This window comes from Plecotus auritus, assembly GCF_963455305.1.
Source record: "Plecotus auritus genome assembly, chromosome: 5".
In the NCBI taxonomy this organism is placed as follows: Eukaryota; Metazoa; Chordata; class Mammalia; order Chiroptera; family Vespertilionidae; genus Plecotus; species Plecotus auritus.
Window position 1 is genome coordinate 104,139,104 of NC_137776.1, and position 13,531 is coordinate 104,152,634.

General features: G+C 47.4%; 1 protein-coding gene across 1 annotated transcript in view; it reads left to right on the forward strand.

Moving 5' to 3' along the window:
* FGD3 (FYVE, RhoGEF and PH domain containing 3) overlaps positions 1-13,531 on the forward strand; it is a 54,505-nt gene that overhangs the window by 16,425 nt on the left and 24,549 nt on the right. Inside the window, exons 3-5 of the mRNA XM_080668727.1 lie at positions 7,672-7,761; positions 8,665-8,801; positions 10,207-10,363. Coding sequence (XP_080524853.1) covers positions 7,672-7,761; positions 8,665-8,801; positions 10,207-10,363 — 384 coding nt within the window. The remainder of the gene's footprint in view (positions 1-7,671; positions 7,762-8,664; positions 8,802-10,206; positions 10,364-13,531) is intronic.

Consider the following 13,531-nt stretch of genomic DNA (forward strand, 5'->3'; position numbering starts at 1 on the left):
TTTGCCCTAGGACAGCAGTCATCAACTGGTGGTCTGTGGGCCACTGGTGATCTGTGAGGTCTGAAAGGTTGGCAACTGCTGTCCAAGGAGATTATCTGTAAACATATTGCTACAAAAGGTGTTTGAGATTTTTCTGCGTATGGTTTCTTCTAGGATTTTTAAGGTTTCATGACTTACATTTAAGTCCTTTATCCATTTTGAGTTTATTTTTATATATAGTATAACTTGATCTATTTTCATTTTTTTTGCATTTATCTGTCTAATTATTCCAACACCATTTATTGAAGAGACTATCTTTACTCCATTGTATGCTCTTGCCTCCTTTGTCAAATATTAATTGAGCGTAATGGCTTGGGTCGATTTCTGGGGTCTCTTTTCTGTTCCATTAATCTATATGCCTGTTCTGTGCCAGTACCCAGCTGTCTTGATTACAATGGCTTTGTAGTATAACTTAATATCTGGCATTGTTATCCCTCCAATTTTGTTCTTCTTTCTCAAGATTGCTGTGGCTATTTGGGGTCTTTTTCGGTTCCATATAAATTTTTGGAGTATTTGTTCTAGATCTGTGAAATATGCTGTTGGTATTTTAATAGGGATTGCATTGAATCTATAGATCTGTGAAATATGCTGTTGGTATTTTAATAGGGATTGCATTGAATCTATAGATTGCCTTATATATAGTATGGACATTTTAATGATGTTGATTCTACCAATCAATGAACATGGAATATTATTCCACTTGTTTATATCTCCTTCTATCTCTCTTTTTTTTCAACGTCCTGTAGTTTTTCGAGATTTCTTTTACCTTCTTGGTTAAGTTTATTCCTAGTTATCTTAATTTTTTGTTGCAATGGCAAATGGGATTGTTTGTTTAGTTTCTCTTTCTGAGAATTCATTATTGGTGTATAAAAAAACCATTCATTTTTGGGTGTTGATTTTGTATACTGCTACATTGCTAAATTCATTTATTAAATGTAGTAGTTTTTTGGTGGAGTATTTAGGGTTTTCTATGTATAATATCATGCCATCTTTGAATAATAAGAGTTTTACTTCCCCTTTCCAATCTGGATGCCTTTTATTTCTTCTTCTTTTCTGGTCTCTGTGGCTAGGACTTCCAGTACTATGTTGAATAAGACATCCCTGTCTTGTTCCTATTCTTAGGGGAAATGGTTTTAGTTTTTGCCTGTTGAGTAGGCTGTGTGCTGTAGGTTAGTCATATATGGCCTTCATCATGTTGAGATATGCTCCCTTTATTCCCACTTTGCTGAGAGTTTTTTTTATCAAAAATGGGTATGGGATTTTGTCAAATGCTTTTTCTGCATCTATTGATATGATCATGTGATTTTTGTCTTTCAATTTGTTTATGTGATGTACCACATTTATTGATTTGTGAATATTGTACCAGCCTTGCATGTCTGGAATAAATCCCACACAATCATGGTGTATGATCTTTATAATATATTGCTGGATGCGATTTGCTAGCATTTTGTTGAGAATTTTAGCACCTGTGTTCATCAGGGATATTGGCCTGTAATTCTCTTTCTTTGTAGTGTCTTTATCTGGTTTTGGAATTAGGATGATGCTGACCTCATAAAAAGAGCTTGGAAGTGTTCCTTCCTCTTGGAGTTTTTGGAACAATTTGAGGAGGATGGGTGTTAGTTCTTCTTTGAATGTTTTCTTCCTTCTACTTTTCTTGTTGTTCTCTTTCTGCTCTTTAAGTAGTAGGGTTAAATGGTTTATTAATTTTTCTTGTTTTTTGAGGTATGCCTGTAATGCTATGAAATTCTCTCTCAGCACTGCTTTTGCTGTGTCCCAGAGGTTGTTTGTTTTGTGTTCACTTTCATATGTTTCTAGTAAGTTTTTTATTTCTTTCTTGATCTCATAAGTAACTGATTCATTGTTTAATAACATGCTATTTAGCCTCCATGTGTTTGAATGTTTATGAGTGTTTTTACTGTAAGTGATTTCTAATTTCATTCCATTGTGATCTGAGAAGATGCTTGATATGATTTCAATCTTCTTGATTTTGTAGAGACTTGTTTTGTGTCCTAACATGTGGCTTATCTTTGTGAATGATCCCTGTGCCCTTAAGAAGAATGTATATTCTGCAGCTTTGGAGAGAAAAGGTCTATACATTGCAATTAAATCCATCTGATCCAGTGTGTCCTTTAAGGACACGGTTTCCTTGTTAATTTTTTGTCTGGAAGATCTATCCGGTGAAGTCAGCGGGTGTTAAAGTTCCCTACTATGATTGTATTGTTTTTGATCTCTCCCTTAAAGTCCTCTAGAAGTTTTTTTATATATTTAGGTGCTCCTATATTGGGTGCATGTATGTTTACCAAGGTTATAGCCTCCTATTGGATCGGTCCCTTTAGTATTATGTAATGACCTTTGTTGTCTCTTGTGATGGCCTTTATTTTGAAGTTTATTTTGTCAGATGTGAATATTGCTACCCCAGCTTTTTTTTTCTTTTCCATTGCATGGAAATTTTTTTTCCATCCCTTTACTCCCTTCCTGTGTGTGTCTTTTGTTCTAAGGTGGATCTCTTGTAGACAGCATATAGTTAGATCATGTTTTCATATCCATTCAACTACCCTATGCCTTTTGATTGGAGAATTTAATCCATTTACATTTAAGGTTATTATTTATTGCCATTTTAATTCTGTATGTCTAGATTTCTCTCTCTGTTTCTTCTTCTCATTACAGCAGTCACTTTAGCATTTCTTGTAATGCTGGCTTGGTGGTGATGAACTCCTTTAGCCTTTTTTTGTCTGAGAAGCTCTTTATTTCACCATCTATTTTGAATGATAGTCTTGCTGGATATAGTAATTTTGGTTTCAGATTTTTGCTTTCCATTACCTTGAGTACTTCATGCCATTCCCTTCTGGCCTGTAGAGTTTCTGATGAGAAATCAGGTGTCAGCCTTATGGGAGCTCCTTTGTAGGGAACAAATTGCTTTTCTCTTGCTGCCTTTAAGATTCTCTTTTTGTCTTTAATTTTTGGCATTTTAATTACCATGTGTCTGGGTGTGGGCCTGTTTGGGTTCTTCCTGCTTGGGACTCTCTGTGCTGCCCTAATTTGTGTGACTTTTTCCTTCACCAGGTGAGGGAAGTTTTCTGCCATTATTTCATCAAACACATTCTCTATCCCCTTTTCCCTTTCTGCCTCTTCTGGCACACCTGCTATGTGAATATTGTTACATTTCACATCATCCCACAGCTTCCTTAAGCTGTCCTCCTGTTGGTTTGTTTGTTTTGTTTTGTTTTGTTTTGTTTTGTTTTGTTTTGTTTTGTTTTGTTTTTAATCCTCACCGGAGGATATTTTTTCATTGATTTTTTTAGAGAGAGTGGAAGAGAGAGGGAAAGACAGAAATATTGATGTGAGAGAAGCACATCAATTGGTTGCCTCCTGCACGAGCCCCGACCAGAGCCCAGGCCAGGGAGGAGCCTGCAACCAAGTTACATGCTTTTGACTGGAATTGAACCTGGGACCTTTTGGTCCAGAGGCTGATGTTCTATCCACTGAGCTAAAGTGGCTAGGGCTGTCCTCCTGTTTTTTAATTATTTTTTCTTTTTGGTTCTCTAATTGAATTATTTTTTTCAACTCGGTCTTCTATTTCACTATCCTGCTTCTATTTTACTGATCTGATCCTCAGCTTCCCATAATCTGCTGTGTATTCTTTCCAATTTGTTCTTTATTTGTGCTATGTCATTCTTTATTTGTGTTTTCCTAGTTACTATATCTTTTCTCATGCTGTTGAGCATCTTTACCATCATTATTCTGAATGCTGTATCAGATAAATTTCTTATCTCTGTTTCATTTATCTCTTCTTCTGGAGAATTCTCTTGTTCTTTCATTTAGGGGTTGTTTCTTTGTCTCCTTGTTTTGGCTGCCTGTTTGGGTTTGTGACTATGTAATAGGTAGATCTAACACGCCTCTCAATCTCTAGTGCAGGACAGTATCAGATGCTGTTTCTGACTAATTAGATCAGGCAAAGACTCAAAGCTTCCAGTGTCCACCTATGTTTGCAGACTGATTTGATTTAGTATTGACTAGTCCTCCATCAATTGTCCACAGGTGTGAAGAGTTTTTTTCCTAACAGGGTTGGGTGATTGCTTCTGCCTGGAGACTAATTGTTATTCTTAGTCTTTTAATGGGACTCAGCAACTCCATACCAAGGTGTTTTCCAATAGGGTGGGTCAGCTGTCTCCCCCCGCCCCGCCAGCAACACAGCCTGGATAGCAATTGTCAGTCTCTATGGCAGTGGTTCTCAACCTTTCTAATGCCGCGACCCTTTAATACAGTTCCTCATGTTGTGGTGACCCCCAACCATAACATTATTTTCATTGCTACTTCATAACTGTAATTTTGCTACTGTTATGAATTGTAATGTAAATGTCTGTGTTTTCCGATGGTCTTAGGCTCTACAGCAGCGGTTCTGAACCTGTGGGTTGCGACCCACAGGTTGAGAACCGCTAGCAGGGTCGCCTAAGACCATCGGAAAACTCAGATATTTACATTACGATTCATAACAGTAGCAAAATTACAGTTATGAAGTAGCAACGAAAATAATTTTATGGTTGGGGGTCACCACAACATGAGGAACTGTATTAAAGGGTCGCGGCATTAGAAAGGTTGAGAACCACTGCTCTATGGGATCTCCACTTTTGGTTCTCAGTTATCAGGGTTCTCTCCAGCAAGTCTTCAGTTGATTATTTAGGAAGTTTTTCTGTATTTTAGCTGTAATTTCAGTTTGGTCCTGGAGCATCCACTTACTCTGTCACCATTTTTGATCCTTCCTGGATGCTACTTTTTCAATCCATTCAGCCAATTCATGTCTTTTGATTTAGGAGTATAATCCATTTTCAAGTAATTACTGATAAGAAAGGAGTTATGGTTGCTTTTTGTCCCTCTCTCACTGCCTTCCTTTTGTTTCACTGAATTTTGTCCTGATGTGCTTTGATTTCTTTCTCATTTCTTTTTGTGTACATTTTATAGTTATTTTCTTTATGGTTACTATTGCAATTATATAAAATATATTAAAGTTATACATTTGATTTTGAACTGATAACCTCAATTGCATATAAAAATTCTACTCCTTTACAGCTCCCCTCTACTCCACTCTGTTATTGATATCAGAAATGACATAGTTATACATTGTATACTCATTAACAAATGTTTATAATTTTAAAATATTCTTTTTTAAAATATATTTTATTGATTTTTTACAGAGAGAAAGGGAGAGAGATAGAGAGTCAGAAACATCGATGAGAGAGAAACATCGATCAGCTGCCTCCTGCACACCTCCCACTGGGGATGTGCCCGCAACCAAGGCACATGCCCTTGACCGGAATCGAACCTGGGACCCTTCAGTCTGCAGGCTGACGCTCTATCCACTGAGCCAAACCAGTTTCGGCTAAAATATTCTTATCATTTAAATTTTATGTACAAAAATTACAATAGTGCATGTTACTATATTTGTCCATGCATTTACCTTTACTGAGAACCTTGTATTTTTGTACAGCTTATATTGCTCTCTACCATCTTCACAATTTCAAGGACTCCTTTAAACATTTCTTGTAGAGCAGCTCTAGTGGTAATGAACTCTTCATCTTTAGTTTACTTGGGAAGGTCATAATTTCTTCATTTTAAGGCAGCTTTCCTGGATACAATATTCTTGGTTGACAGTTTTTTTCTCTTAGCATATTAAGTATATCATCTCATTATTTTATTATTATTACTAGAGGCCCATTGCACGAATTCGTGCATGGGTAGGGTCCCTCGCTCTGGCCAGCGATCGGGGCCAATCAGGGCTGGCTGGCTGTGGGGAGGGACTGCGGGAGGTTGGCCGGCCGCAGGGCTGGCTGTGGGAGCGCACTGACTACCAGGGGTCAGCTCCTGTGTTGAGCATCTGCCTCCTGGTGGTCAGTGCGCGTCATAGCTACTGGCCAGTCATCCAGTCATAATGGTCACTTAGGTTTTTATATATAGAGACTAGAGGCCCAGTGCACGAATTCATGCATGGGTGGGATTCAGCTGGCCCGGCCCCAATCGGGGTGGATCGGGGCTGGGCCTGTCAGGAGGAGGAGATGGTGGGAGGTTGGCCGGCCGGCCTGCCCTGATCGGGGCACAATCAGGGCCAAACCAGCTGGGGGTAGGGGCCACATGCGATTGGCCAATGGGCCCCGCTCCCAATTGGGGTGAGTGGGCCAATTGGGGGCAGGGCTGGCCATGAGGAGGGGCTGTGGGTGGTGGGATGGCTGGCCCTGTCCCCAAATAGGGGGGCCAATTGGGGGTCAGCAGCTGGGGGAGGGGCCATGGGAGGTTGGCCAGCCAGTCCCACTCCCAATTGGTGTGGGGGGTGCGATTGGGGGCAGAGCTGGCTGGGGGAGGGGCCATGGGCCGATCAGGGTGGTGGGGGCTGATTGGGGGTGGGGCCGGCTGTGGGAAGGGGCTGTGAGCAAGCTGGCCCCACCCCAGAATGGGGTGGGGGGGCCAATTGGGAGCCAGTGGCCAGAGGAGGGGCCATGGGAGCTTGGCTGGCCAACCCCACCCCTGATTGGTGTTGGGGGGCCAATTGGGGGTGAAGCTGGCTGGGGGAAGGAGCTATGGCAGGAGTGGGCAAACTTTTTGACTCAAGGGCCACAATGGGTTCTTAAACTGGACCGGAGGGCCGGAACAAAAGCATGGATGGAGTGTTTGTGTGAACTAATATAAATTCAAAGTAAAGGAGCGGAGGGGAGAGCAAGAGAACCCCTCCGCTCTTTCGGCTCCGCGGGCCGTAGTTTGCCCATGGCTGGGCTATGGGCTGATCAGGGTGGTGGGGGCTCATTGGGGGTGGGGCCGACTCGGGGGAGGGGCTGCAAGAGGTTGGCTGGCCGGCCCTACCCCCTGATCAGGCTGGTTCGCTGGCCACAGTGGGCATCATAGTGACTGGTCGTTCCAGTCGTTCTGGCATTCTGGTCTCTGGCTTTTTATATATATAGATAATGGATCTCAGTGCGGTTCTTTTGTTTTTGTTTTTTAATCCTCACCCAATGATATGTTTTAGAGGAGAGGAAATGAGAGAGAGGGAGAGAGAGAGAAACAGCAATGTGAGAGAGAAACATTGATCAGTACACACCCTGACAGAGGATCAAACCTGCAACCTTTTTGGTGTAGAGGACGATGCTCCAACCAGCTGTACTACCTGGCCAGGGCTCGTTCATTTTAGATATAGCCTAGTTGAAGTTTCTTGAGCTTCTCAAATTTGTATGTCCATTTCTTTACTCAGATTTAGGGAGTTTTCAGCCATTATTTCCTCAAATAAGCTCTGTTCTCCTGTTAGGACTTTCATCATGAATATATTAGTCTTTTTGTTAGTGTCCCATAAGTTCCTTAGGTTCTCTTTGTTTTTATTCATTCTTTTTTCTTTTTGCTCCTGTGACTTGATGATTTCAAATGACCTATCTTCATTTGCTGAATCTTCTGCCTGATAAAATTTGATATTAAACTCCTCTTTTTTTTTATAGTTTCTATGTCCTTGTTAATCTTTTCCATGTTCCAAGCCCAGCAGCCTCCTTTGGCCTCACAGCACCCCTAGTCTTCCCTGGTGCAGAGAAGGCGGCCCTTGTCAGATCTGCTCTCCAAGGCTCACCTTCCCCCGGTCAGCTCTGGCTCTTCTCTCCCCAGCGCTCCAGGTCCCAGGAGCTGCTCTACATTGCCCAGGAGCTCCTGCACACCGAGGAGACCTACGTGAGGCGGCTGCACCTGCTCGACCAGGTAGCCTCTGACTGGGGCATGCCTTTGTCTGTGTTCAGAGTTTCATGGGCAGTTTCACAGGCAAACTCCCCATCTTCACAGTGGCTAAGCCTTATATTTGGAATACAAATGACTATACTAAAACTCAGACAAATTTAAGTACCCTCCAGAAACTTATACTTCTTGCTTTTAGAGCTTGTGGCTGTGGGACAAAGGTCTTGCCTGGTCCCCTTGCGGGTTTTTACTCCTTATTCTTGGCAGTCACATTATATGAGCATGTGAACGGCCTCTGGACATCTTTCTGAATAAATAGTGTGGACTGTGGGTGGCGCTTTCTCTGTCCATGTGACAACATGGGATTTATTAGCTCAGGCAGTAACTCCAAAGAAAGCACAGGGTGTTACAGGTGTAGCTTCTGTTTGTAGCTCACAAGTGGAGAAAGGAAATTGGGACCTGCCATTTCCCATGAAGGTAGTTGGAGGAAGGATGGTCTATTGCAGGGGTGGGCAAACTTTTTGACTCGAGGGCCACAATGGGTTCTTAAACTGGACCAGAGGGCTGGAACAAAAGCATGGATGGAGTGTTTGTGTGAACTAATATAAATTCAAAGTAAAGGAGCAGAGGGGAGAGCAAGAGAACCCTCCGCTCTTTCGGCTCCGCGGGCCGGATAGAACAGCCGAATGGGCCGGATCCGGCCCGCGGGCCGTAGTTTGCCCACGGCTGGTCTATTGCCATCTGCCTCATCCCCGTCCTTAGCCATAAGTAAGCTTGCTGTAAGACCTAAAGGTTATTGGAGCCACTTTGCAGAAATGGGAGGTTTATTAAGGAAAGAAGAGGCATTACAGCCTCTCCTGAGCACCCACACCCACAGAAGAAGCGTGACTGCACCACGGTGACCACTCTCAGTGACCATTGTGTGCCCAGGTCTTCTGCACCCAGCTGACAGAAGCAGGGATCCCTCTGGAGGTCACCACAGGCGTCTTCTCTAACATCTCCTCCATCTATCGCTTCCACGGGCAGTTCCTCCTGCCCGCGCTGCAGACGAGGATCACAGAGGAGTGGTGAGTGCGGCTCACGGCGCCTGGAAAATGGGGCCAGCCTCTCCAGGGAGTTGGCTGTACCCAGCTGACAGCTGATTGTCCTGGTGATTGTGTCATGGTGCTGCTGTTTCTTAATTCTCTTTGCCAAGTGGCTTCTAAATCTGGACTTTTTATGTCTTAAAAAGCCAGGAGGCACTTGGGCCTGCTTCCCAGCCCTGACCTCAGCGACCCACGTTGAGAGTGTCTCCCAGCCTTCGGGTCTTCATCTGAAAATCAAAGGGACCTGCTTAGGGCTTCACGGGATTAAGTGGGGTTAGACATCTGCAAGCACCAAACAGCCAGCAAACCGAGCCTTTTTCCTTCTGGGCAACTCCTCCTCTGGGGTGCGGTTCTTTCCCTCTGCCACTTGTGTTCATTCTCAGCGCGGCTGCAAGTCACACTCACAAAAAATCCCGGGCACGGCTCCGCCTGCCCCCGCCGTCCCGGCTTTCTGCTGTTCTGGGGCCACGGCCCCTCTGCTTTGGTCTGTGGTCTACCAGTACTCCCCTTTGCTGGCCTGCAGAGCCACTGTGCCGGGCGCACCAGGGGCCTGGCCCCTCTGGCTGCAGCCAGGCCAGGGCCCTCCCCACCAGGACCAGCTGGACATTGGGTCAATGTGTCAATCTTCAGAGGGACAGATGCACCTATGGAGCAGGCGCCCAGGCCTTTGTGTTCAAGCTCAGGGCTGGGCTGGCGTTCTGGCTGACATGGTCCTTCTGGCGAGAAAGGGGTTTTCTCCTCCAGGCCGGGAGAGCTGTCCATCAGCCAGGCGCCGCAGCTGCTGGGCAATAGCAGTGCAGGGGGCAGTGCCCGCCCGCCTGCCCCGGCTGGGCCTTGCCTGAAGCCCCGGGCACATTTCCGGCAAGGCCACAGTGGCTGGCTTTGTCTGCGTGCCTTTTTCCTTCTTTTCGATGGTTTATTTAGGACCAATTCCCTCACAGTTCTAAGATCAAAGAATATTCATTTACATTTGTACTTTTTGTGGCTTATTTCTAACCCCTGACCCTGACCCAATCATTGTCAGGGTGCGCAGTTCCGCGCGGCGTCCGGTGCTCACTGTTGCTCATTGGAAGGGTGCAGTGGAGTTCCTCGCTTCTCTTTGATGCCGTGGCTCCCTCACTCGGCCTGGATGTGAGCCACGGCTCTGTGCCTGCCCTGGTGATGCGTCGCAGGCGCCTGCGTTTGCCATCCGGCATCTGCTATTTGCTCCTCCCTGTGAGTCGGGGAAGCAGACAGAGGCTTCCCGACGGTGAAAGTTTGCTTCCTGCCACACAGAGAGGGTCAGGGCGCCCCCCTTCCCCTCCCCCCCCCCCCCCCCCCCCGTGAAGTCCCTCTCACCTGACCCCTCGCCCAGTAGTTTCTCTGATGATCTCACTCCCCCACAAAGGGACGTGAACCCTCGGTTCGGGGACATCCTGCAGAAGCTGGCCCCATTCCTCAAGATGTACGGCGAGTACGTCAAGAACTTCGACCGGGCGGTGGAGCTGGTGAGCGCCTGGACCCAGCGCTCGCCCCTCTTCCGGGATGTGGTGCACAGCATCCAGGTAGGGCCTGCGAGGCTGGGGGCTGGTCTCCACTTGGAGAACTTGGGGCCATGCAGGACGTGTCCAGATGTGCTGTGGACGCTTTGATTCATAAACTAACTCCCAGAGACAAATCATCCTTCTTATGCCACCAGTGAGGAAACTGTGGCTCAGAGCTGTGTGATCTGTCTTGTCACCGGCTGCTGGGGACAGAATCTGATCCCAGGGCTGTGGGGCCTCGGGCCCGGCTAGCGCAGGCGGCTAGGAAGATGTTACTGAGCGCTTCCTGTTTCTGCAAAGTCCGTTGGCATCTGGCTGCTGTTGTCTCCTGCTGTGTCGCCTTTTTTTTTGGTTGATTCGTGAGGTTTATATGTTAAGAATGTTAACTGCCATCTGTCATGTGTGTTACAAATGATTTTTTCCTATTGATTTTTAAAATTTTTTAGCTTTTTGATGTTTTCTATACAAAATTTTTGGTTTTTAATTAGCCATATTTGCCAATTTTTAAAAATAAAGTAATGCTTTAAAAAGTCTTTAAAGTAAAGCTTATAAATGCATTTCTAACCTCCCAAGGTTATAGAAATTGTTTTCTTCCAATGTATGGCTTCATTTTAAAAATTAAAAATGCTATTTCAGAACAATTTCCTGGTGGACTGTGGGATGAGGTAAGAACCTAGTTTTATTTTCGTGAATAGTTAGCTGCTTACCCTAACATCACTAACGTGAGTGCACGCGCGCGCGCGCGCGCACACACACACACACACACACACACACACACACATTCTTCAGTATGTCCTAGAGGGTTAATGGGCCCAGAGACCCTTCGTGCAAGGGCTTGGAGACCAGGCTCAGGTCTGGCCTGGCTCCTCCACGACTTTCTCCGTTTTCCCAGACCCTCTGTCAGTGTGACTTCCTAGTGTGGAGTCTCGGATCCTCCCGTGTCCCTCAGCACCCTGGCCCTCTCCAGAGAGGAGGCTCAGACCCCGACTCCTTCCTTCTCCTTTCCACCCACCCCTGCCCCCTCCCCTCACTAGTCTGGGCGCTCCCAGCTTTCCCCACGGAGCGGTTTCTCTGCCTCCCTGAGCTGTGCCCGGGCTGGCCCACAGCCCCGAGGGTCTTGTGCTGCCCAGGCCTGCAGGTCCCGTCACCCTGTGGCAGGGCGGGTTGGGGTTGGCCCAAGCAGGGTACCCCAAGGATGAAGGTCTAGGTGGTGTGAGTGCCGTGGCTCTGCACCTGTCGAGGCCGACAGACCGAGAACAAACCCCATTTCCTGGGACACAAATCACAGCATGCGTTCCTTTCCGGGAAGCGTGTGCCTGTGCGGCCTTGCCAGAGGTCACTGACAGGCTGCCTGCTGCCCAGTGGCATCGCAGTTGCCAGAAGAGCTGTGGGCTCACCCCCAGCCTCACAGACCCAAACCCCCGGGACCCCAGTGCCCTCCCAGCCCAGCTGCTGTGTTTGTTAGTTTTCTTTTCTCTTCCTACATCTCTTGTTGTTGTTGTTGTTGTTCTTCTTCTTCTTCATAATAATAATAATAATCCTACATAATAAAAGGGTAATATACAAATTGACCCTAACAGCAGAATGACCAGTTGCTATGATGTGCACTGACCACCAGGAGGCAGACGCTCAATGCAGGAGCTGTCCCCTGGTGGTCAGTGCACTTCCACAGGGGGAGCACCGCTCAGCCAGAAGCTGGCTCATGGCTGGCCAGCACAGCAGCAGTGGTGGGATCCTCTCTTGCCTCCGTGGCAGTGCTAAGGATGTCTGACTAACGGCTTAGGCCTGCTCCCCACAGGGATCGGGCCTAAGGCAGCAGGTGGACATCCCCTGAGGGCTCCCGGACTGCGAGAGGGCACAGGCAGGGTTGAGGGACCCCCCCAAGTGCACACATTTTTTGTGCACCGGGCCTCTAGTCATAATAATAGTAAAGCTGTAATTGAGGAAGTTGAAATCTGTCTAATTTGCATTGGGCAGTTGGTATCTGATTGGTTATCCTGAGGAAGAAGAGAAGAAAAGGCAACATGGGGTTCCATCTGGTGCAGCTCTCCGCTAAGACCAGCCAGCGCTGCCTCTAGACTCTGGGCTGTGGAGGCCAGGCCCTGGGCAATGCCAAGGGTGCCTCCTGGCGGGGGCAGCCGTCTTCTTTGTTGCTCACCCCGCAGGCCAGGCCCTGGGTCTGCAGCCCCTGAGTGGCCGCACACTCGGGGGTGGGATGACCAATGTGTTGTCACAGGCAGACATGGTCCGGGTCACAGCCGGGCTGGACACTGCTTCCCCACACCCTGGACAGACCTGGGCCGTGGGTGGTGCATGGGGGGAGCTCTGTCCCAGGGCAGCACGGTCTGCGGCCGTCAGAGGCTACCCACCCCCAGGCCCTGTGCGTGGCACCTTCGTGGGTAAGGCTGGGGTGTTCTGGATGCCTGGGCACAGGGCCCCCTCCCCCGCTAGCTGAGAACCCCAGTGTGGACAAACCAGGATGGTGTGGCCTTTGGAGGGCCCCTTGGTTCCATCCAAAGCATAGTCTAAATTTTTGGAATTTTTATTTTGAAATAATTTCAAATCTTTACAAGAAGGTTGCATAAATGGGGAACTGTTCACATTTTGTCTTGTTTACTTTATAGCCTTTCCAACCACACACATGGGGTCATTAGTTTTGAACCTTTAGACTAAGTAGCAGCTGTGTAGCCACTGCGTGTGAGCACGGCGTGTCCTGCTCCCCAGCCTGCGGCGCAGCCATGCTGTCCCCCAGCCCTGCAGACGTCACATGTTGCCCAGTGTGCTTCATTCTCTGGTCCACATGCCAACCCAGGACCACGTCTCCGTCTCCATCTCTGTCTCCGTCTCCATCTCCATCTCCGTCTCCATCTCTGTCTCTGTCTTGGCCTCGCCCCTGACACTTGTGCAGGAGACAGCAGCCACCATCTGTGTTTGTCCGTGGGTTTTCCACGCAATGAGCACCCTGTCCTGCCTGGGGGACAATTTCCGACTGCCCACTGTTGGGGTGCTCCTGCAATTCAGGGTGCCGCCAGCCCCCCCCCCCCCAGGTGCCGGCCTCCGAGCTCCTTTCCACGTGCAAGTGTGTGTGCGTGGGGGCGGGGGGGTGCCCGGGACAGCGAGAGGACAGCACTCGGCACACGTGGTTGGTCTGGACGAGGTGCTGAGGGCCCGAGGGAGGGTTGTGTTGAG